The 22249-nt window shown below is 35.7% G+C and overlaps 1 protein-coding gene across 14 annotated transcripts in view; it reads right to left on the reverse strand.

The window, feature by feature from the left end:
- Positions 1-17794, reverse strand: part of LOC125673352 (protein-methionine sulfoxide oxidase mical3b-like) — a 53481-nt gene extending 35687 nt beyond the window's left edge. For 5 of the 14 annotated variants that reach the window (XM_056159372.1, XM_056159376.1, XM_056159367.1 and 2 more), the window contains exons 1-16: positions 17675-17788; positions 15646-15923; positions 14242-14449; positions 13465-13578; positions 12767-12865; positions 11719-12233; positions 10773-10978; positions 8177-8295; positions 7696-7846; positions 6965-7161; positions 6474-6571; positions 5577-5654; positions 5051-5245; positions 3420-3612; positions 2911-2999; positions 1058-1139 (exon numbers count right to left, since the gene is read on the reverse strand). In XM_056159372.1, the coding sequence (XP_056015347.1) occupies positions 1058-1139; positions 2911-2999; positions 3420-3612; positions 5051-5245; positions 5577-5654; positions 6474-6571; positions 6965-7161; positions 7696-7846; positions 8177-8295; positions 10773-10978; positions 11719-12233; positions 12767-12865; positions 13465-13578; positions 14242-14449; positions 15646-15900 (2599 nt within the window). In that variant the 5' untranslated portion in view covers positions 15901-15923; positions 17675-17788. Of the gene's footprint in view, positions 1-1057; positions 1140-2910; positions 3000-3419; positions 3613-5050; positions 5246-5576; positions 5655-6473; positions 6572-6964; positions 7162-7695; positions 7847-8176; positions 8296-10772; positions 10979-11718; positions 12234-12766; positions 12866-13464; positions 13579-14241; positions 14450-15645; positions 15924-17366; positions 17591-17674 lie in introns of those variants that run through there. The other 9 variants (XM_056159368.1, XM_056159369.1, XM_056159366.1 and 6 more) reach the window with 4 other exon arrangements.
- Positions 17795-22249: the final 4455 nt, after the last annotated feature.

Below are 22249 nucleotides of genomic sequence, written 5' to 3' on the forward strand. Positions count from 1 at the left end.
TTTCACCATGTTTTGCCCTGTCACATTTAAATATGAAATCGACACACTTATAATCCCCCCTAAACCATGTATTACTACTTGAGGGTTATGATTTAATTTAAATTTGCCCAATTTTGAAATCCCCCAATCAGAACGCGGGGGAAAATGGTGGACATTTTGAGGCGGTGAAAACTTCCCGGTATACAGGGTATCCTCAATATCAACAAAGAATACAAATCTGTGATTAGTCCTCAGTCTAATCTGCAGTTACCATATTCAGATAAATACTGCCAACATCGACCTCAGCATCACAACACCCATCAGATGACCTACACAGTAGCTGTATCACACGATGACACACGAGATATGAATTCTGTCGTTGTTATTACTCCACTCAATTACATACCATGTAAGCAGAATTTTTAGCGAGAATCTGATTTTGGCATTATCAGCGAGGGTGTTGAGATCGCTAGCATTGAGTATTCCTAACAATTTATTCCATATCTGAGGCAACAGTTATTTTTCATGGAATTACAAAGTCGCTAAAATTAGCTCTCACTAAATATATAATTATGGCCATTTTCATGGAAAAACCACTTAATTTGTGGTTCGCTAAAAATTCCACTTCTATGGTATCTACATGTATATGTTGGGAGTTTCCTTTAATGTATATTAACAGTAAACATCAGCTAGGATTTCTTCACTGTTGGGGTGCACCTGTTTTGCCTGTACATTGTTATGCCTCCACAGTGTGTGTAGATATTCACGACAGATAATGGGCTTAATGCAGAAGAAACGAGGGACACACTTGGCATGTGTGATTAGTTCATTTCTAATACTAAAATATTAATAGACATTTTGCTGTTTTTGTCGCCTTACCTGGAATAATACATGTTCTCCATTATACATGCTGCATTTAATCCGACAGCTGCCGAGCGTGCAGCCACATTAATTCCCCCGCATCAGAATCCGTAAAGTGAAAAATATCTCCCCCGATCTCAAATTTAGGCACAACATGGCAAAACAAGTCCCCCCTGTTCTAGCACTACTACGAGAAGGGCGGTGATCAGTGACGTACCTGGTATCTTTTTAGGGGAGTCGGACGACGTTTCCTTCCCAGATGTTTTATCACCATCCTCCACAATCTTTGGTATGGACTCCTAAACAAAATAAAGAATACAGATACTGTTCTCATAAACCATGCATTTCTTAACACGTCTTGTTTACATGTCTTTGTTTACATGTGTTTTATTCTGTGTGTGTGTTTACATGTGTTTTATTCTGTGTGTGTGTTTACATGTGTTTTATTGTATGTGTGTGTTTACATGTGTTTTATTCTATATGTGTGTTTACATGTGTTTTATTCTATGTGTGTGTTTACATGTGTTTTATTCTATGTGTGTGTTTATTCTATGTGTGTGTTTACATGTGTTTTATTTTAAGTGCGTGTTTACATGTGTTTTACTGTATGTGTGTGTTTACATGTGTTTTATTGTATGAGTGTGTATACATGTGTTTTATTCTATGTGTGTGTTTACATGTGTTTTATTCTATGTGTGTGTTTACATGTGTTTTATTCTATATGTGTGTTTACATGTGTTTTATTCTATGTGTGTGTATACATGTCTTATTCTGTGTGTGTGTGTGTTTACATGTGTTTTATTCTATGTGTGTGTTTACATGTGTTTCATTCTCTGTGTGTGTGTTTACATGTGTTTTATTCTATGTGTGTGTTTTGTGTGTTTACATGTGTTTTATTCTATGTGTGTGTGTCTTTACATGTGTTTTATTCTATGTGTGTGTTTACATGTGTTTTATTTTATGTGTGTTTACATGTGTTTTATTCTATGTGTGTGTTTATTCTATGTGTGTGTTTATTTTATGTGTGTTTTTATTCTATGTGTGTGTTTATTCTATGTGTGTGTTTATTTTATGTGTGTGTTTATTCTATATGTGTGTTTATTGTTTACATGTGTTTTAATCTCTGTGTGTGTTTACATGTGTTTTATTCTATGTGTGTGTTTACATGTGTTTTATTTTATGTGTGTGTTTATTCTATGTGTGTGTTTATTCTATGTGTGTGTTTACATGTGTTTTATTCTATGTGTGTGTTTATTCTATGTGTGTGTTTATTCTATGTGTGTGTTTACATGTGTTTTATTCTATATGTGTGTGTTTATATGTGTTTTATTCTATGTGTGTTTATTCTATGTGTGTTTATTCTATGTGTGTTTACATGTGTTTTATTTTATGTGTGTGTTTATTCTATGTGTGTGTTTATTCTATGTGTGTGTTTATTCTATGTGTGTGTTTACATGTGTTTTATTCTATGTTTGTGTTTACATGTGTTTTATTCTATGTGTGTTTATTCTATGTGTGTGTTTACATGTGTTTTATTTTATGTGTGTGTTTATTCTATGTATGTGTTTATTCTATGTGTGTGTTTGCTTTTGTGTGTTATGTGTGTGTTTAGTATGACTATCTCAAGGTCTTCAAATGTATATACATGAAACATGTCTGTTTTTTACACTGCGGAGATGACCTGAACTGGGGTCATGATACACTGTATGTTGTCATTAGCAACTTCAGTGTCAAGTACAAGCATCTTAAGTTCTGAAAGTATGATAGCACTGAGAGAGTGTACAGATAAATCAGTTTTAAAATCCGGAAATAGACAAATACAGTAACATCATCAAAACTGAATTACTTAATTAAGTTCCCAAGTTTCCATGGTATTCAATATTTCCGCAGAATCTGGGAAAAATAAGTAAAGAGACAAAATCTTAGGACCGAAAATGTCTGTGGATTGACAGGGTGATTACAAACTATGTTTGTAGTGGCAATGATTAGCAATCATACATTGTATCTCTGAAATTCTAAGTAACTTAAAGGCTATTAACTCCAGATACCATGGTTACAGAGACGACTCACTTTGGGTGGGTCTTCCTCATACTCTCGCTTTCTTTTGGCACGCCCCAATCTCATCTCAGGCTTAGAATGGCGAAAACAGTAGAATTTCACTAAAAAAAACACAAAACAACAGAATATATATCCTTAAAAAATCAAATACCCAAAGAAATTATGAGAAAAGCACATGAAACTTTTTAAAAAATCAAATTTCACGATTTGTTAAAATTCAGAATTTTATTTACATGTGACCTTATGGATAGCTACTCTTTCTTTGTTCTTAATTCTGAACAAATATGGTTTTGCATTGATTTCAAAAACAATATGGCAAAATGACCTTAGGACCCCCCACCCCAAAAAAATTACAAAACTGCAGTGTAGTTATCAGTGAAAAATGTAAAACCACAATATTTGAACTATGATATCCTGACAAAATATAAACTTGATCCTTATGAGTGCCACTGTGACCTTGACCTCATGTACTGTCCCAATATCCCCCCCTCCCCATTCCACTCTACCCCCTTATTCCTTACCTTCACCCCCGGGAACTCTCTCACAGGCATAGTTGTTGACCCTCAGCCCACACTCGCAGAAGTCACACTTGAGACAGCCGCGGTGGAAGAAGACACTCTCAGCACACATCCTCTCCATGATGTACACACGTTTTTTACAGAAGTAACAAAACTCGCTCTCAGGCTGGGCTGCTAGCAGTACGCCTGTCGTTTTCTATAAGGAAAAGTTCAAAATCATATTCATATGTAATATTTCCTGACAGAAGGTTCTTAAGGAAATTTATCCATTTTAAAAAATGTAGAAGTAGGAAGTTCTGAAGTAATAAACCTGGACTGTTCATGCATGAACATGTCTTCCAACAATACAGACTAATGATTTGCTACTCAAAACTACCTCATGTTCTGCAATCACAAATCATAATGATGACTACACAAGTATAAATCATAATAAATACTATCAGTGATGACTTTTGCAAATCACTGTTCACCGACATCACATAAATCTCACTAACATCACATTAATCTCACTAACATCACATAAATCTCACTAACATCACATTAATCTCACTAACATCACATTAATCTCACTAACTTCCACATAAATCTCACTAACATCACATAAATCTCACTAACTTCCACATAAATCTCACTAACATCACATGAATCTCACTAACATCACATTAATCTCACTAACTTCACATTAATCTCACTAACATCACATAAATCTCACTAACATCACATTAATCTCACTAACATCACATAAATCTCACTAACTTCCACATAAATCTCACTAACTTCCACATAAATCTCACTAACATCACATGAATCTCACTAACATCACATAAATCTCACTAACATCACATTAATCTCACTAACATCACATTAATCTCACTAACTTCCACATAAATCTCACTAACATCACATAAATCTCACTAACTTCCACATAAATCTCACTAACATCACATGAATATCACTAACATCACATGAATCTCACTAACTTCACATAAATCTCACTAACATCACATGAATATCACTAACATCACATTAATCTCACTAACTTCCACATAAATCTCACTAACTTCCACATAAATCTCACTAACATCACATGAATCTCACTAACATCACATTAATCTCACTAACTTCACATTAATCTCACTAACATCACATAAATCTCACTAACATCACATTAATCTCACTAACATCACATAAATCTCACTAACTTCCACATAAATCTCACTAACTTCCACATAAATCTCACTAACATCACATGAATCTCACTAACATCACATAAATCTCACTAACATCACATTAATCTCACTAACATCACATTAATCTCACTAACTTCCACATAAATCTCACTAACATCACATAAATCTCACTAACTTCCACATAAATCTCACTAACATCACATGAATATCACTAACATCACATGAATCTCACTAACTTCACATAAATCTCACTAACATCACATTAATCTCACTAACTTCCACATAAATCTCACTAACTTCCACATAAATCTCACTAACTTCACATAAATCTCACTAACATACTTCACATGCTGAGAAACATTGGTTTACAAGATGTCACCTATTGAACAAAATCTCATGTACAACTAATAGTAAAATTTCCCTTTAAAACAGACGAAAACTTACTATTCTTTGTTTGACTGGTGGCTCCAAACCTTGCTTGAACTTTGACACCAAAATCTCTGCCATCTGGCTGACCTTGACATTGGACTGAGGATCGTTGTTCAGTTTGACCTCCTCTTTTTTGTCGACAGTGAGTTTGCTGGTAATTTCTTCCATTGGTAGTTTATTGTAGCGAGTCAGATGGACATTACCATTCTGCTAAAAAAAATCACAATACTTCCCGTTTATCATTTCTTATTCACAGCTGTTGGTCTCTGCAACTTAAATTCAAACAGTAATTTATCATATACAATACAATAGAATTAGGAAGCAGACAGAGCCTATATAAGCCTTCTCTGCAAATGCAGCAAGTTTGTGTCTTGGAAATTTTCTCAGACTTCTAAACAGAGGTAATATATCAATCCAAGCTGACCTGTTCATTTCAGGTGTTGATAGTAAAATGGCTGCAACTATTTATGTTTCAAAATTATTTAGAATCCTGAGAGAGAGAGAGAGAGAGAGAGAGAGAGAGAGAGAGAGAGAGACTAACTTGTTTGATTTCCTCTCTGTACTTTTTCCGGCTCAGTGACATATTGTGTTCGTTTTTCTCTTCCTCACGCTTGGAATTCTTAAAACAAAATAGGAAAAAATGGTCCAAACAATTTCCAAAAGCAAAAGTATTGTACATTATGATCAGCTTCACACAGATTTTGCTAAATTTAAATTCATTTTGCCTATGAATTTTGCACAACTTCTTCAAACAGAAATGTTTATAATAAAATTTAATGTACAATTTCATGTACACTGTACATTTCTCAATAACAATGAGAAATTCATTGATGGGTGACTTCATTATGATGCATGTGTTACAGATCTATCAATCTCTTTGTTACCTGGATTTTTCTACCACATTTGTCATACTCAGTTATTCGTCATAATTTCTAGCTCTGTTTTGGTTTGGAAAAGAAAAACCATTCATACCTTTGCAATTTTCTCAAAGAAACAATCTTGATATACTGTGAGAAAAACCAGGTAACTTTGGAATTTCCCATTTAAACTACATGATGATCCTATGGAATTCCGCATATAAACTACATCATGATCTTATGGAATTCCCCAAATAAACTACATCATGATCCTATGGAATTCCCTAAATAAACTACATGTACATGATGACCCACCCTCTTTGATTGGGATGAATTCCCTATATATAGAGTACATGATGACCCTATGGAATTCCCTATATATAGAGTACATGATGTCCCTATGGAATTCCCTATATATAGAGTACATGATGACCCTATGTAATTCCCTATATATAGAGTACATGATGTCCCTATGGAATTCCCTATATATGGAGTACATGATGTCCCTATGGAATTCCCTATATATAGAGTACATGATGACCCTATGGAATTCCCTATATATAGAGTACAGGATGACCCACCCTCTTTGATCGGGATAATTTGGCACTGTTGCGGATTTTCTGAAGAAGAGATCTGTGAAGAGGAGATTTATGGCTTTCTCTGCGAACCGGAGCATCCACTGAAAAATCGTAAAACAATACACTTAGAGAGTCTGACCAGACTGAAAAATCTTAAAACAATACACTTAAAAAGTATGACCTGACTGAAAAATTGTAAAACATTACAGTTAGAGAGTCTGACCATCGATTGTTATCAGAGACTTCATTACTCCTTTTACAGAGTGATAACAGATAAAATCCATACAAACAATCAAATCTTGGCTGCTTTAAACACCTACAGTGTATATGGAATATATCCTTTCTGCTGAACAAGATTTATGCAGCTTCTGATACAGTATGTTCTATTTGTATTGTAGAATAACATGTTCTTTAACAAGATTTACGAAAAAATTCTAGTTTTAATCAAAAGCATGCCGGAAAACACTCCATAAATATGATAAAATGTAACAAACCACTCGGATATCTTTCCTTGTGGAACTTGTGGTAGAACTCGGACAGGTAGCTGACCATCGTAAGTTTGTCCGGAGACGAACATGTGCCCATTTCCTGACCGGTCATCACTGGGCTGATCCCAAGCTCTGTATTGGCCACATCAAATGCTAGCTGGTTATTTTTTATCACGTCTAGCGATGATAGGGAGTTGAAGTCACTGGAAATAACAGAGAGTACCTGCTATTCAATCCCAGCAATTTATTGGATAAATTCATGCATTGTTAAGGCCAAACAAAATTAATCAATAGTTTCTCAGACAACACCACATCTATTGAAAAGGTACCGCCATGGATTTTTTCCTTCATTTACATTGTTTTATTTATGTAAATGAGGTAACTCTTGAGTTATAAATATTCATGTCTGCCTCTTCAAAATTCTAATTTTTTTGGCCTGAGAAATGAATTTTTTGGGCCTTAAATTATAAAAAAAAACCCACATAATTGATGTTATTTTTTATTAATTTCTTAATTCAATCATCTGTTTGATATCCTTTTTCCCAGTACAGGTGTATAATTAATTCTGACATACTTGCAATGAATTACAAAATGTACATTGCATTGTAAATTCAATTAACTATCATTTGTACGTGTGTACAAGTATGCAATTTTCCTTCAGATACTTAGTAGGCCTGTCAGTTGCTCCTATTTAAGTAGGTTCATGCGAGTTTAATAAAGGCACACTATACACTCACATAAGACTCGGTTTGAAGGTGTGAATTAAGGCACACAGAGCGAGTCCACTTCTCCAGGATGTTGTCAGATCGATGATGTGTACGTTACGGAATTTGTTGTTCAGGACTCGCTGACACCAGTGTAACAATGTGTAGCTGTCAATACACTCCTCTGGAATAACAAACACAGGCAAAAATTTACACCTTGTAAATAGCTAAACACTTACATGTAAAATAGCAACTAAATGTAGGGAGTTGGTCCAACTGACAGAACAGCCAAACACTTAAAATAACAACAAAATGTAGGGAGTTTGTCCACTGACAGAACAGCCAAACACTTAAAATAACAACTTGAAAATCAAAGGGTGGAGTTAGTCCACTTGACAGAATTGCAAAATACTTGTAATAACAACAAAATGTAGGGAGTTTGTCCAACTGACGGAACGGCCTAGGACTTAAAACAACAACGTGTAAATCTTGTGATGTTTAGAGTCAGACCTACCACTTCTAAGTCGTTTGGCCGGATGGTCAAAGATTCCATCTTCGTATGATTGGTCCCCACAGTCATACAAGTGTCTCACCTGTTCTACGCGAAGAAGTTTGGTGTTGAGGTTAGGGTACCTAGTAAATAAAACCGATGAAGAAGTTTGGTGTTGAGGTTAGGGTACCTAGTAAATAAAACCGATGAAGAAGTTTGGTGTTGAGGTTAGGGTACCTAGTAAATAAAACCAATTTGTCGATGTATGACCTAGTAAGAAACAAACACGGAAGAGCAAGATGCATGACGAATAAATGGCTCCATAACATGGGGCATCCCCTTGTACACTTGAGTGAAGACTGGAAACTTTATGGTATTATACAACCTCATGTTGGGGTTGATGGTACTCAGATCTATTGTTTGTGGAGTTTCTCACCTTGTGTTGGGATCTATTGTTTGAGGAGTTTCTCACCTTGTGTTGGGATCTTACTATTGTTTGTGGAGTGTCTCACCTTGTGTTGGGATCTATTGTTTGTGGAGTTTCTCACCTTGTGTTGGGATCCATTGTTTGTGGAGTTTCTCACCTTGTGTTGGGATCTTACTATTGTTTGTGGAGTGTCTCACCTTGTGTTGGGATCCATTGTTTGAGGAGTTTCTCACCTTGTGTTGGGACCTATTGTTTATGGAGTTTCTCACCTTGTGTTAGGATCTACTGTTTGAGGAGTTTCTCACCCTGTGTTGGGATCTATTGTTTGAGGAGTTTCTCACCTTGTGTTGGGATCTATTGTTTGTGGAGTTTCTCACCTTGTGTTGGGATCTTACTATTGTTTGTGGAGTGTCTCACCTTGTGTTGGGATCTATTGTTTGAGGAGTTTCTCACCTTGTGTTGGGATCTTACTATTGTTTGTGGAGTTTCTCACCTTGTGTTGGGATCTTACTATTGTTTGAGGAGTTTCTCACCTTGTGTTGGGATCTTACTATTGTTTGAGGAGTTTCTCACCTTGTGTTGGGATCTTACTATTGTTTGTGGAGTGTCTCACCTTGTGTTGGGATCTTACTATTGTTTGAGGAGTTTCTCACCTTGTGTTGGGATCTTACTATTGTTTGTGGAGTGTCTCACCTTGTGTTGGGATCTATTGTTTGTGGAGTTTCTCACCTTGTGTTGGGATCTTACTATTGTTTGAGGAGTTTCTCACCTTGTGTTGGGATCTTACTATTGTTTGTGGAGTGTCTCACCTTGTGTTGGGATCTTACTATTGTTTGAGGAGTTTCTCACCTTGTGTTGGGATCTTACTATTGTTTGTGGAGTTTCTCACCTTGTGTTGGGATCTATTGTTTGTGGAGTTTCTCACCTTGTGTTGGGATCTTACTATTGTTTGAGGAGTTTCTCACCTTGTGTTGGGATCTATTGTTTGAGGAGTTTCTCACCTTGTGTTGGGATCTATTGTTTGTGGAGTTTCTCACCTTGTGTTGGGATCTTACTATTGTTTGTGGAGTTTCTCACCTTGTGTTGGGATCTATTGTTTGTGGAGTTTCTCACCTTGTGTTGGGATCTATTGTTTGTGGAGTTTCTCACCTTGTGTTGGGATCTTACTATTGTTTGTGGAGTTTCTCACCTTGTGTTGGGATCTATTGTTTGTGGAGTTTCTCACCTTGTGTTGGGATCTTACTATTGTTTGAGGAGTTTCTCACCTTGTGTTGGGATCTATTGTTTGAGGAGTTTCTCACCTTGTGTTGGGATCTATTGTTTGTGGAGTTTCTCACCTTGTGTTGGGATCTTACTATTGTTTGTGGAGTTTCTCACCTTGTGTTGGGATCTATTGTTTGTGGAGTTTCTCACCTTGTGTTGGGATCTATTGTTTGTGGAGTTTCTCACCTTGTGTTGGGATCTTACTATTGTTTGTGGAGTGTCTCACCTTGTGTTGGGATCTATTGTTTGTGGAGTTTCTCACCTTGTGTTGGGATCTATTGTTTGAGGAGTTTCTCACCTTGTGTTGGGATCTTACTATTGTTTGAGGAGTGTCTCACCTTGTGTTGGGATCTATTGCTTGTGGAGTTTCTCACCTTGTGTTGGGATCTTACTATTGTTTGAGGAGTTTCTCACCTTGTGTTGGGATCTATTGTTTGTGGAGTTTCTCACCTTGTGTTGGGATCTATTGTTTGTGGAGTTTCTCACCTTGTGTTGGGATCTATTGTTTGAGGAGTTTCTCACCTTGTGTTGGGATCTATTGTTTGTGGAGTGTCTCACCTTGTGTTGGGATCTATTGTTTGAGGAGTTTCTCACCTTGTGTTGGGATCTATTGTTTGAGGAGTTTCTCACCTTGTGTTGGGATCTTACTATTGTTTGAGGAGTTTCTCACCTTGTGTTGGGATCTATTGCTTGTGGAGTTTCTCACCTTGTGTTGGGATCCATTGTTTGTGGAGTTTCTCACCTTGTGTTGGGATCTTACTATTGTTTGAGGAGTTTCTCACCTTGTGTTGGGATCTATTGTTTGTGGAGTTTCTCACCTTGTGTTGGGATCTATTGTTTGTGGAGTTTCTCACCTTGTGTTGGGATCTATTGTTTGTGGAGTTTCTCATCTTGTGTTGGGATCTTACTATTGTTTGTGGAGTTTCTCACCTTGTGTTGGGATCTATGGTGTATTCATTGTAGTTCTTGTTGAGGTTTTCAGGTGTGGTTTGAGATAAGAGCTGGTAAATACTCTCCCGTTCTGCGATGACTTGGAGTGGCGTCATTTTGCCCGAGGCCCAGCTCCGGATCATCCAGGCCGCATCGAATCCACCCAAAAATCCCCTGGCACATCCTGATCCTGTCGGCCAAAATGGCTGAAATACGAATATAGACATTTAATATTTCAAATACAAATGAATGTTCCATCAATTAAGTAACAGTACCTGTCAGAAGAAGCTAGTAGTAAGATAGAGGTGCAAAGAGGATGCTTAAATGTCTTACTAACTCAATAAACTGCAGGGATTACAATTAATCCAACCAATAAAGTAATTTTACAAATTTATTAGTAATACATTGAGCAAATCCAAGGATTTAATTTCATCACATTGTGCGAATCCAAGGATTTAATTTTATTACAGAGACCGAAACAAAGGATTTAATTCTATTACAGTGAGCGAAACAAAGGATTTAATTTTATTACAGTGAGCGAAACAAAGGATTTAATTTTATTACAGTGAGCGAAACAAAGGATTTAATTCTATTACAAAGAGCGAAACAAAGGATTTAAGTTCATTATAGTGAGTGAATTAAAGTATTTAATTTCATTATGATTGATCGATAAAGCAATTGAACAGACCAAATTATCTAATTTTATTACAACTGCAAAAAAATATAATAAATGGTCCACATGACTGTATTTGATAGACAAATTCATTTTATTATAAAGATATTTAGAAATCAGATGAAACAGATCCTGTTATTATTAGCTCAAAGGTGATTTTGGAGCGAACTTGTACTCAACTCATTTCTTACAAATTAATTTAACCAACTCACTTTCTAAAAATTAAGCAATGCAACACAAACTCACTTGTAAAACTAATTTTATGCAACTCACTTCTAGTAAACTATCTCCCACCAGACCCATCAATAACCTGTGTCCGTGTCTGTCAATTACTCTCGATGCCGTCACAGACGCAAACATTGACGTAAAATCAAACATGGCTACGTCCGGCTGTCCGTAATGATTTATTGCATACTCTAAATTCGGCATGGCAAAGTTTGTTGAGAAATCTGCGGCTTCTTTTGCGTATTCCAGCAGAGCGTCCCTGTCTATATTATCCGGCGACAACAGCATGGCTGTATCCGCACGGTCGTCACGTAACACACCCTTATCCAGTAAACTCGTCTTTTTCGCAGTCATTACGAAGTAGTGCGTGTCGTCCTTGTAATATACAATGTTCTCCAGATCGATCCCGGTTTTCTCGTTGAGGTCCTTGAAGAACTTCTGGTTGAATATGAAAGCAACGCCGCTAATTTCCTCCACTTTCGCTTCCTCTGTCGTGTTACGGTTAATGAAATTGGCGGTTATTGCGATGGCCAACTTTCCCCGAAACTCTTTTCGTCTGAAGCCTATATATATTACAAAGAAGTTCACAATGTGTTACTAAAAATAAAAATTCAAAAACCATTTTACAAAAGAACTTACGACTTACTTTACATATTGGAATTCTCCCGCTTATTGTAAGATAATTCACTCCAATGTAAAATAATGAAGAAATAATGTTGAAAATTAAGTTTCAGAAACATTTCAATTCCTTTATTCAAATAATAACAGTGTAATACAAATTTAAGACTGTGTGACTTGGTCATAAGTTGTTTTGTAAAACGGTCCTCAGAGCACAAAATCTAAAATGTGCGATCTACAGATACACGTAAACTGTAGATATAATTTATACTACAAATCTTTTAAAACTCAGTGAAATAGCGTCAATTCACAGGAATGTTAAATCACAATTGCTTTTCTCCATAAATAAAAGCAACACATTTGATTTCAGAAGGGGGTCTCATCAAGAATTAATGCGGAATCACTAATTTTTCGGGAGACTAGACAAAATTAAGTAGTGATCCCCAAGACAATGAAATGAACATGAGTTAATACATACCCTGCAGTGTGTTGCGCTTTCCGTCAGCACCAATTAAAACGTCAAATTCGTATTCCGACACCACGTGATCATTCGGAGTACATGCAAATCGCCAACCCACTGTAATAATAATTGTATCAACTGATTATGTCATTGTCTAAATAATTCATTTCATTTATTGGCTTTTACTGTGCGAATCTGTTCAGTAATTCTATCTGGTTACGATTATTTTAGTTTACAAAATTAACGCCTGGTCTGAAAACCAAAGACTGTGAAAGCTAGGACTTCTATACATGTCTCTTTCACAAGTCTGCTGAGCCTCTGCTTTCCAGCGTATATGACTTCCTGTTGAAATGAACTTAGGATGCTGATTAGAAAAGAAATTAATAAAAAAATCTTTGATTTGGGTCACTAAATTTCTCTCAGGTCAAGTAAACAATCCAGCAACACAGTCCTAATAAACTTTATAACCTTAATCATGAAGATTGCAATTTTCTTTCCTTTTGGAAGGGAGGGGGTAATTTATTTCCTTTTCATTGAAATCTGAACATGCATACATGCATACATGTACATTTATTATACAAGTCCTGTATAATTCTACATGGATTGCAATGCAATTCATTGATGTAGAAACACTTTGTCTACACTTTTTAATGAAAAGAAAATCACGTAAAGCTGTACAAACTGTGATCCCTCAGCGATTAGTACTCTGTGCTTACCATTGGACTGCTCCTCTGTCGGCTCGATCAGTCCGTCAAAGGAAACATTGACATGAATTTCCACCCCTACCAGCAGCGCCACCTTCATTAAAATGCATTGCAGTTGTCGAATACCTAGTGCAATAAAAAATCAAAGCTTGATTATCTTGCTACACATGACCAACGCGAATTTAGTCACTCAAACTAAGTCACCACACAACTCAAACTCAGTCACCACACAGCTCAAACTCAGTCACCACACAACTCAAACTCAGTCACCACACAACTCAATCTCATTCACCACACAACTCAAACTCAGTCACCACACAACTCAATCTCAGTCACCACACAACTCAAACTCAGTCACCACACAACTCAATCTCAGTCATCACACAACTCAATCTCAGTCACCACACAACTCAATCTCAGTCATCACACAACTCAATCTCAGTCACCACACAACTCAAACTCAGTCACCACACAACTCAAACTCAGTCACCACACAACTCAATCACAGTCACCACACAACTCAAACTCAGTCACCACACAACTCAATCTCAGTCACTGTGAACTGAGTTAATGTACTCTGTGAAATCAAGTAAAAACATGCTTATGGCAAAGTGCAGGGGTTATTAGCAGTGTTGATTTGGTATAAGCCTAATTTTTTATATCCAGTAGTAATGTAATTCACTTCGCTGTAAGCATTAATTCGTTATAGACCTGTTCACTGTAACCGTGTTTTACTGTGCAACAATACAGACTGATGTCCTACTGCAGGGTGTTGTGACCTCTACTTACTTATATGATCAATAGCACCAGCACAGAATTTGCCGAAGAACTTTTTGGCCCCAAGGTTTTTAAGGTCAGTGATGAGAAACGGCCAGAGATGAAGGACATTGTTACGGGAGAAGCTGTCTCGTTTCTCCACCAGCACCACCTTACAGCCTAGGAAGGCCGCCTCTATTGCTGTCCTCAGACCACAAGGCCCGGCCCCAATAACCAGGACCTGAAGAAAGTAAACACAGTAAAACTCACACCACAAAACTTTGTCCTGGTCACTAGGACCTGTCTAGAGCAATAGAATAAGCATAGAATGCATTATAAAGCTGTTCAACCTAATACCCATTTATATTGAAACAAAATGTACTGCATCAAAAAAAAAATCTGACTGTTCCAACATAGTGTTACATTACCATGCTGCAATCTACACTGGTGTTGGTTTGTTTATAAACCCTGGTGTTGGTTTGTTTGTTGGTTTGTTTACTAACCTTGTATTAGTTTTTTTGTTGGTTTGTTTGTTGGTTTGTTTACTAACCCTGGTGTTGGCACATGTTTCCCCTTTGTTTGTTTGTTGGTTGTTTACTAACCCTGGTGTTGGCACATGTTTCCCCTTTGTTTGTTTGTATTGGTTTGTTTGTATTGTTTGTTTACTAACCCTGGTTTTGGCACATGTTTCCTCTTTGTTTGTTTGTATTGGTTTGTTTGTATTGTTTGTTTACTAACCCTGGTTTTGGCACATGTTTCCTCTGTTTGTTTACTAACCCTGGTGTTGGCACATGTTTCCTCTTTGTTTGTTTGTATTGGTTTGTTTGTATTGTTTGTTTCCTAAACCTGGTGTTGGCACATGTTTCCCCTTTGTTTGTTTGTATTGGTTTGTTTGTTGGTTTACTAACCCTGGTGTTGGAACATGTTTCCTCTTTGTTTGTTTGTATTGGTTTGTTTGTATTGTTTGTTTACTAACCCTGGTGTTGGCACATGTTTCCCCTTTGTTTGTTTTGTTGGTTTGTTTACTAACCCTGGTGTTGGCACATGTTTCCCCTTTGTTTGTTTGTTGGTTTGTTTACTAACCCTGGTGTTGGCACATGTTTCCCCTTTGTTTGTTTGTATTGGTTTGTTTGTTTGTTTACTAACCCTGGTGTTGGCACATGTTTCCCCTTTGTTTGTTTGTTGGTTTGTTTACTAACCCTGGTGTTGGCACATGTTTCCCCTTTGTTTGTTTTGTTGGTTTGTTTACTAACCCTGGTTTTGGCACATGTTTCCTCTTTGTTTGTTTGTATTGGTTTGTTTGTATTGTTTGTTTACTAACCCTGGTGTTGGCACATGTTTCCCCTTTGTTTGTTTGTATTGGTTTGTTTGTTTGTTTGTTTACTAACCCTGGTGTTGGCACATGTTTCCCCTTTGTTTGTTGGTTTGTTTACTAACCCTGGTGTTGGCACATGCTTCCCCTTTTCGGTATTCTTTCTGGGCCATCCTCTTGTTGAGCTTCACCCAAACAGTTTGAGCTTTCCATGACGTCAGCTGGTTACTAAGGCGACGATAAAACAGTCTGTGGTTGGTGTGTTTGAGCTCCAGACTCTCACATAGTTGGTGGAATGAGCCCAGCACAGACTTACATGTGCCAGCCTTCAGGAACTGGTCAAAAATAAGGTCGGCTCCTTTGTTTCCATGGGAACCCATCACGGTCACACCTTAACCTGTAACTGTTCACAATATTTGTCACAATTAATCACTTGTAAAGTAACAGTGAAAATTTACTAACATTAACAGTTTACAATGTTCACATCTAAGTCTTGTAATATTGTCATTTTTGGGGGGGGGGGGGGGGGGGAGTATATTATAGATTATTGAAGAATTATGAAATCAAAATGAAAAACTGGGGTCACAGCGATCCATTCTGGAATAAAAATCCCATGCTACACAATATCTTTGTTCTTTTCATCAATAAATTTATTCTGTTTTCTTCATCCTCGACCAAGCGCAATGCTGATCAACAATGACTCGATAATGTCAGGTTTAACTTCGAATAACCATGCAGGAACGAATGATGAAAATGAGAAGGGAATAATTCGCTCTGAAAACGGAATCCTTTGGTCTAAGAACAGAACAGTTTGGTGTGGGAACATAACTATTCTAAAACAGCAAGGTAATGGAATGGCTCATTTGATGTAGTAGTACTCTTCGGGGTTAATGGAACAGTTCATTTGGTGTAGTAGTACTATGCAGGGTTTGTAGATGTGTCTGTTTACAAAAACATATCAAATTGAAATTCACACCTAGGGGTCAAATTATTGACGTTATGTTGGATAAAATAAAGCCTATAAAATTGTACAAATTATTATAATGACAATATGTTGGATAAAACAAAGCCTATAAAATTGTAAAAATTAATGACAATATGTTGGATAAAACAAAGCCTATAAAACTGTACAAATTATTGACAATATGTTGGATAAAACAAAACCTATAAAATTCCACAAATTTAGATCTCTTTGAGTAAACAATCATTTTCTGCCACAAAATATATATACTTCCTTTTCCAACTTTTACATACTTGGAATCAACATTTAAAAAATTCAGCTGGATAGGTTTAAGTAGTAAATACAGAATTGAACCAACATGACAAGTATCGAACCATTGTCAACACAGATATACTCAATCAAAAGCTGAGGGGCGAACTTCCTTACATGAGTTTATAAAATGCTGAATTTAGAGGCTGAAACTATTAACCATGGTTTCTTGCATGAATACTCAGTAGTATATTTCAATTTTCTAAAAATACAAGTAATTCATTTTGATGTTTTTACAGCAATCACTTCGATATAATCAATAAACAAAACGCTGTTAAAAGCAATACGAAACTTATGATTTCATCAAAGACTTTAAATGAACATCAATTGACGACTAAAAAATGACTAGGACTGTCTCTTCACTTCCTTTCATCTGAACATGATATATGGTTATTACAGTATTCTGCATCCACTCATTTTCTTAGAACAAAGACTTCAACTGTCACTTGCCATTAAAAGAAGAAAAACAAAAAGAAAACAAATGGAGGATTACTCATATAAAATTGCATTCTTTGCATACCAAAAATGCATTCTTAGTGAAACAATATCAATTTTCTCTTTTTTTCAAAACCCCACCTTCAAAATTTCATCTTTTCTGAGTTTGACAGGTACATGTAGCAGGCGATGATAGAGTTTTCCAACGAGGAGCCAAAAAGATCACGAGATCCATATATGGAACCGCATGTGATACCAAGTACAACATGGTACAATTCTAATTAAACACTTGAAAAACTTGTCCATAAGGAAAATCAGCAGATATAATTAGACATCGCTCTTCCGTGAGTCATAGTTCAATGTGTCAATTAAAACAAACAATTCATTGTTAGACACTGCCTTTTAAAATATATATGTGTGTTAAAAGATTTATAAAACATCTAACTCACCCTAAACATTTTTATTCCTTTGATCGTACATGCAAATGCGAAAAAAATAATTATATAAACATGTTTGGTCTTTTTTGTTCTACAACCGCCATTTTGCTTTATTTTTTGTTTTTTACAGTCGCTTCGAGATTCCGAACCCGATGTAAAATAGACTATAAAAATTTACAGAGTGCAATAATACTCACTTTATACAAGTAATTTGACTTTACACATGAATACTCTATGTATTTGATTATTCATTTTTAAATTGTGTAAATTGATGTATTCGGTGAATCGAAATAAAAATTTTCATTTGATAAGCCACGCCTCAAAAGACAGACAATGTGTTGTACATGAAAGGCGAAGATATCGAACAGTGATCAATCTCATAACTCCATATAGTAATTAGAAATTATGTAAACAAGAAATTAACTCTTTCCTGGTGGTGTACTGAAGGACTGTCACCTTTCAACTCCAGGAGGACCTTCAAAAGTACTTCAGAAGAAGAAAAAATCACAACATTTGAAAATAAATAAATAGAATAACTTCATTATTTGTTAATTTGTCGGTTATTTATTCTATTTTCTACAAACAATACAAAAGATCATAATTGTTTCACATGTGTGAAGATCCAAGCACTTGTGTAAAAATTCTTGGTTCTTGACAAACAGGTAGTACATATGTATACTTTGGATCGAGAACTAGGGGGGGGGGGGGGGGGGGGTCCATTCATTGGTTCAAGCTATACATTTCAACTTTGCACGTAAAAATAATGACCTTTGCATGTGTCACTCATTCTCATATAAAACAGCAAAACCATGTCGCCAGTATTTATAGTTTAATCGTGAACATAATATAGCAAATACCGCATTCATTTGGCGAGAAAATTTCTGAGGAAGATATAAAAACAAATTTAAAAAATCAAAAGAACTACATTTCAGCATGAATTTATTAAGAACGGGAGTCCAAAGTACAAAAGTACTACGAAAACCCCTTGTCGTCATTTGAGTGGTTCATGTTCAAGTCCAGGTTATAAAAATAAACGTCACATATTCGGGTCAAACAGTGTGTGTTTACGTAAGATTGGAATGGATAGTTGAATTTGTAATGAAGTTTGGTACGTTATAAGTAACTCCAAATTAATAAAGGACTGATGAACTTTGTCGCCAAATCACATGTAATCAACGAGTCCAATGTACTTCTGAAAAATTCAATATACTTTATGCTTCAGAAAGAGGCAGAATATATTCTTATCAGTTATATATTTTCTATTTTATTTGATATCATAAACATTTCCATCAAGCTGTTAACAATAAAAAAGTTACTAAACCGAGAATCCACAAAAGTCAGTATGCTGGGTTAAGAAAGTAATCATACGGGACGGGCCTACAGGGCATACTACTTGGAAGTGATACAATTTACTTGTGTTTGTTTTTTCTTTAGATCGTTTAGAAATTAAAAAATCAAAATTCACTTTGATATAAACAAAAAATATGGAAATTGAACAGTTTTATGTTGAGAAAAGTAATATACGGGACGTAATCTACGAGTCCTAATTTTAGTATAGCTATATTCCATCAAGAATATCTATTTTAAAAATTACATCGAGATCGGGAGCTTTTAAATTTTTAAAAACATGCGTGTTTATTACGTCATACGGCCAAGAAGTCTACAAAAAAGTTGAAAGGCGGGACGATGTTGTATTCAAAGCCAAAGGATAATTTCTGACTGTATTATATTATCATATTTATTTATTTGTGTATCTAAACAGAAAATTGTCTTATTATGCAATAATGTGATTTATTCATATTGTATGGAACACTATTTGTCGGTCGAATAGGCATGCAGATGTAAACGAAATGGCATTGTCATTATGTCACGTGAATTACGGCTCTGCCTCGTAAATTACCTTAATGTTTATGGTTTCCATTTTTAGATTGGTTTTTATTTAGGACTGTGTATGGTCTAATCATGTTTTATTTTAATTTATAATATAACAAATTAATGACTGGATAATAAAAAGCTTTGATTATATGAGACGATTATTCCCTGTTAATGTCTGACTTAGAGGTATACGGACATCTTTAACAACAAAATCTATTCTACACAAGATACTTTATTTTCTGCATGTAAATAAATGATTTCACGTTTTAATAGATCTATTTGACTTATTGATATACAGACGTTTATCAAATCTGGTTTACTTCCTGCAAAAAGATCTCCAATAAAGAAAGTAAATCTATCAGTTTTTTGTCCCGTAAATTACAGAAAATTATTTTTCTGTATTAAAAGTAGATTTGTAAAATTTGTACTCTTCAATGTCTATATATAGTATAAGAATGATTATTACTTGCAAAAATACATAATATACTATTTGATTTACTATCTAAAAGTTCCAAAATAAAATATTTTGATGATTTAATCAGACATCGACTCGTAAATTACAGATGGCGAAATCAAAGTCATACACCTTTACTGAATGTTTCAGAGATATGCTATACATTTTATCATTTAAAATTCGGGAAGCAAAAGTATTGAAGAGTGTATGAAAAGAATTCTTTGTAAGTAAACTATTTCATTATCTATTCTAAAAATTTGTGCAAAGTTTAGACAAAACATATTTCTTTTGAAATAATTTTCATGATTACAAAAGAATTAGATATTAATACATGTGTCATTGAATGTTGGTTTATGTTGATTTGATTGCATAGTTTAAAATGTTGTCTTTTGATTTCATTAAAACATTTTCACATCTTATATTGGGTTTTCTTCCTATATCATGCTAAATACAATACAAAATGGCCTCGTAAATTACTTCTGGCATTTTATAGTACTCCATTTCAGAAACCATAACTTTTTTTCTGTTCGTCCTGAGCTGCAGATCTTTTTAGTAAGAATCTACGATATAATCAGCAACACATAAAAATAATAGAAATTAACATTCTACAAAGTTTATTTTTCAACTTTTCAAAGTTTCAATTTGCTGTTTTATATGAGAATCAGTGGTGTATGACGTGAAAACCAAATTGTCAGTAAAAACAAGAGGCCCATGGGCCACATTGCACCTGAGTCAACTTGGTCATTTTTTCCTATATACTCGCATGTAAAACTTTGATCCCTATTGTGGCCCCAACCTACTCCCGGGGGCCATGATTTTTACAAAATTGAATCTGTACTATGTCATGAAGCTTTCATGTAATTGTAAACTTTTTTGGCCGGTGATTTTTCATCAGAAGGTTTTTAATGATTTTTCCTATATATTGTATGTAAAATTTTGATCCACTACTGTAACCCCATCTTACCCCCGGGGACCATGATTTTTATAAACTTTAATCTGCACTACACCAGGAAGCTTTTGTGCAAATGTAACTTCTTTAGCCCAATGGTTATTAAGGATTTTTTCTATTTATTAGTTATGTAAAACTTTGATCCCCTATTGTGGCCCCATCCTAACCCCAGGGGTCATGAGTTTAACAAACTTGAATCTGCACTATGTCAGAAAGCTTTCATGTAAATTTCAGCTCTTCTGGCCCAATGGTTCTTGAGAAGATTTTTAAATGACCCCACCCTATTTTTGCATTTTTGTGATTATCTCCCCTTTGAAGGGGGCATGACCCTTCATTTGAACAATCTTGAAAGTCCTTCACCCAAGGATGTTTATGGCTATAAGTTTGATTATAATTGGCCCAGTGGTTCTGAAGAAGAAGTCGAAAATGTAAAAAAGTATATAAGCAGACGGACAGACGACGGACAACAGGCGATCAGAAAAGCTCACTTAAGCTTCAAGCTCAGGTGACCTAACTAAAGGGTCATGGACCACATCGCACCTGAGTCACCTTGGCCCATATTTAAAGATTTCCCTATATGTTCGCATGTAAATTTTTTTATCACCTATTGTGGCTCTACCCTACCCCCGGGGCCACGATCATTTTCACAAACCTGAATCTGCACTATGTTAGGAAGCTGCTATGTTTTGAACTTTTCTGGTTCAGTGATTCTTGAGAAAAAGATTTTAAAATGACCTCACTCTATTTTTACATTTTTTTCCCAATTGTCAGTGTATTTTCGTTGTTTCGCTATTAATTCCCCTTGGAGAAGGGTGTTGCCCTTCATTTGAACAAACTTATATCCCCTTCACCCAAGGACGATTTGTGTCAAGTTTGGTTAAAATTGGTCAAATTGTTCCGGATAATACGAAAATGTGAAAACTTTACGACGACGACGACGCTAACAGACACCGGGAAGTTTTGGTCAGAAAAGCTCACTTGAGCCTTCGGCTGAAAATTAACAAGAGGAGATAACGAACAGTGATCAATCTCATGAATTCTATAAAAGATACAAAATTAAAAGGACAAACACAGATCCCTGCATGCACACACCAGAGGTAGGATTAGGTGCCCAGTAGGAGTGAGCATCCCTTGTTGACCGGTCACACTCGTCGGAAGTCTCATATCTTGGTCAGGTAAACGGTGTAATCCGTAGTCAGAATCAGTGTGCCTAGAGCGGCCTATCAATTAGTATGAAACCGGCCAGACCCAGTGATAACATGTATAAAGCAGAATATACCGTTATAACGACCATATATTTTGCGAAATT

This window comes from Ostrea edulis, chromosome 3, assembly GCF_947568905.1.
Source record: "Ostrea edulis chromosome 3, xbOstEdul1.1, whole genome shotgun sequence".
Classification (NCBI taxonomy): Eukaryota; Metazoa; Mollusca; class Bivalvia; order Ostreida; family Ostreidae; genus Ostrea; species Ostrea edulis.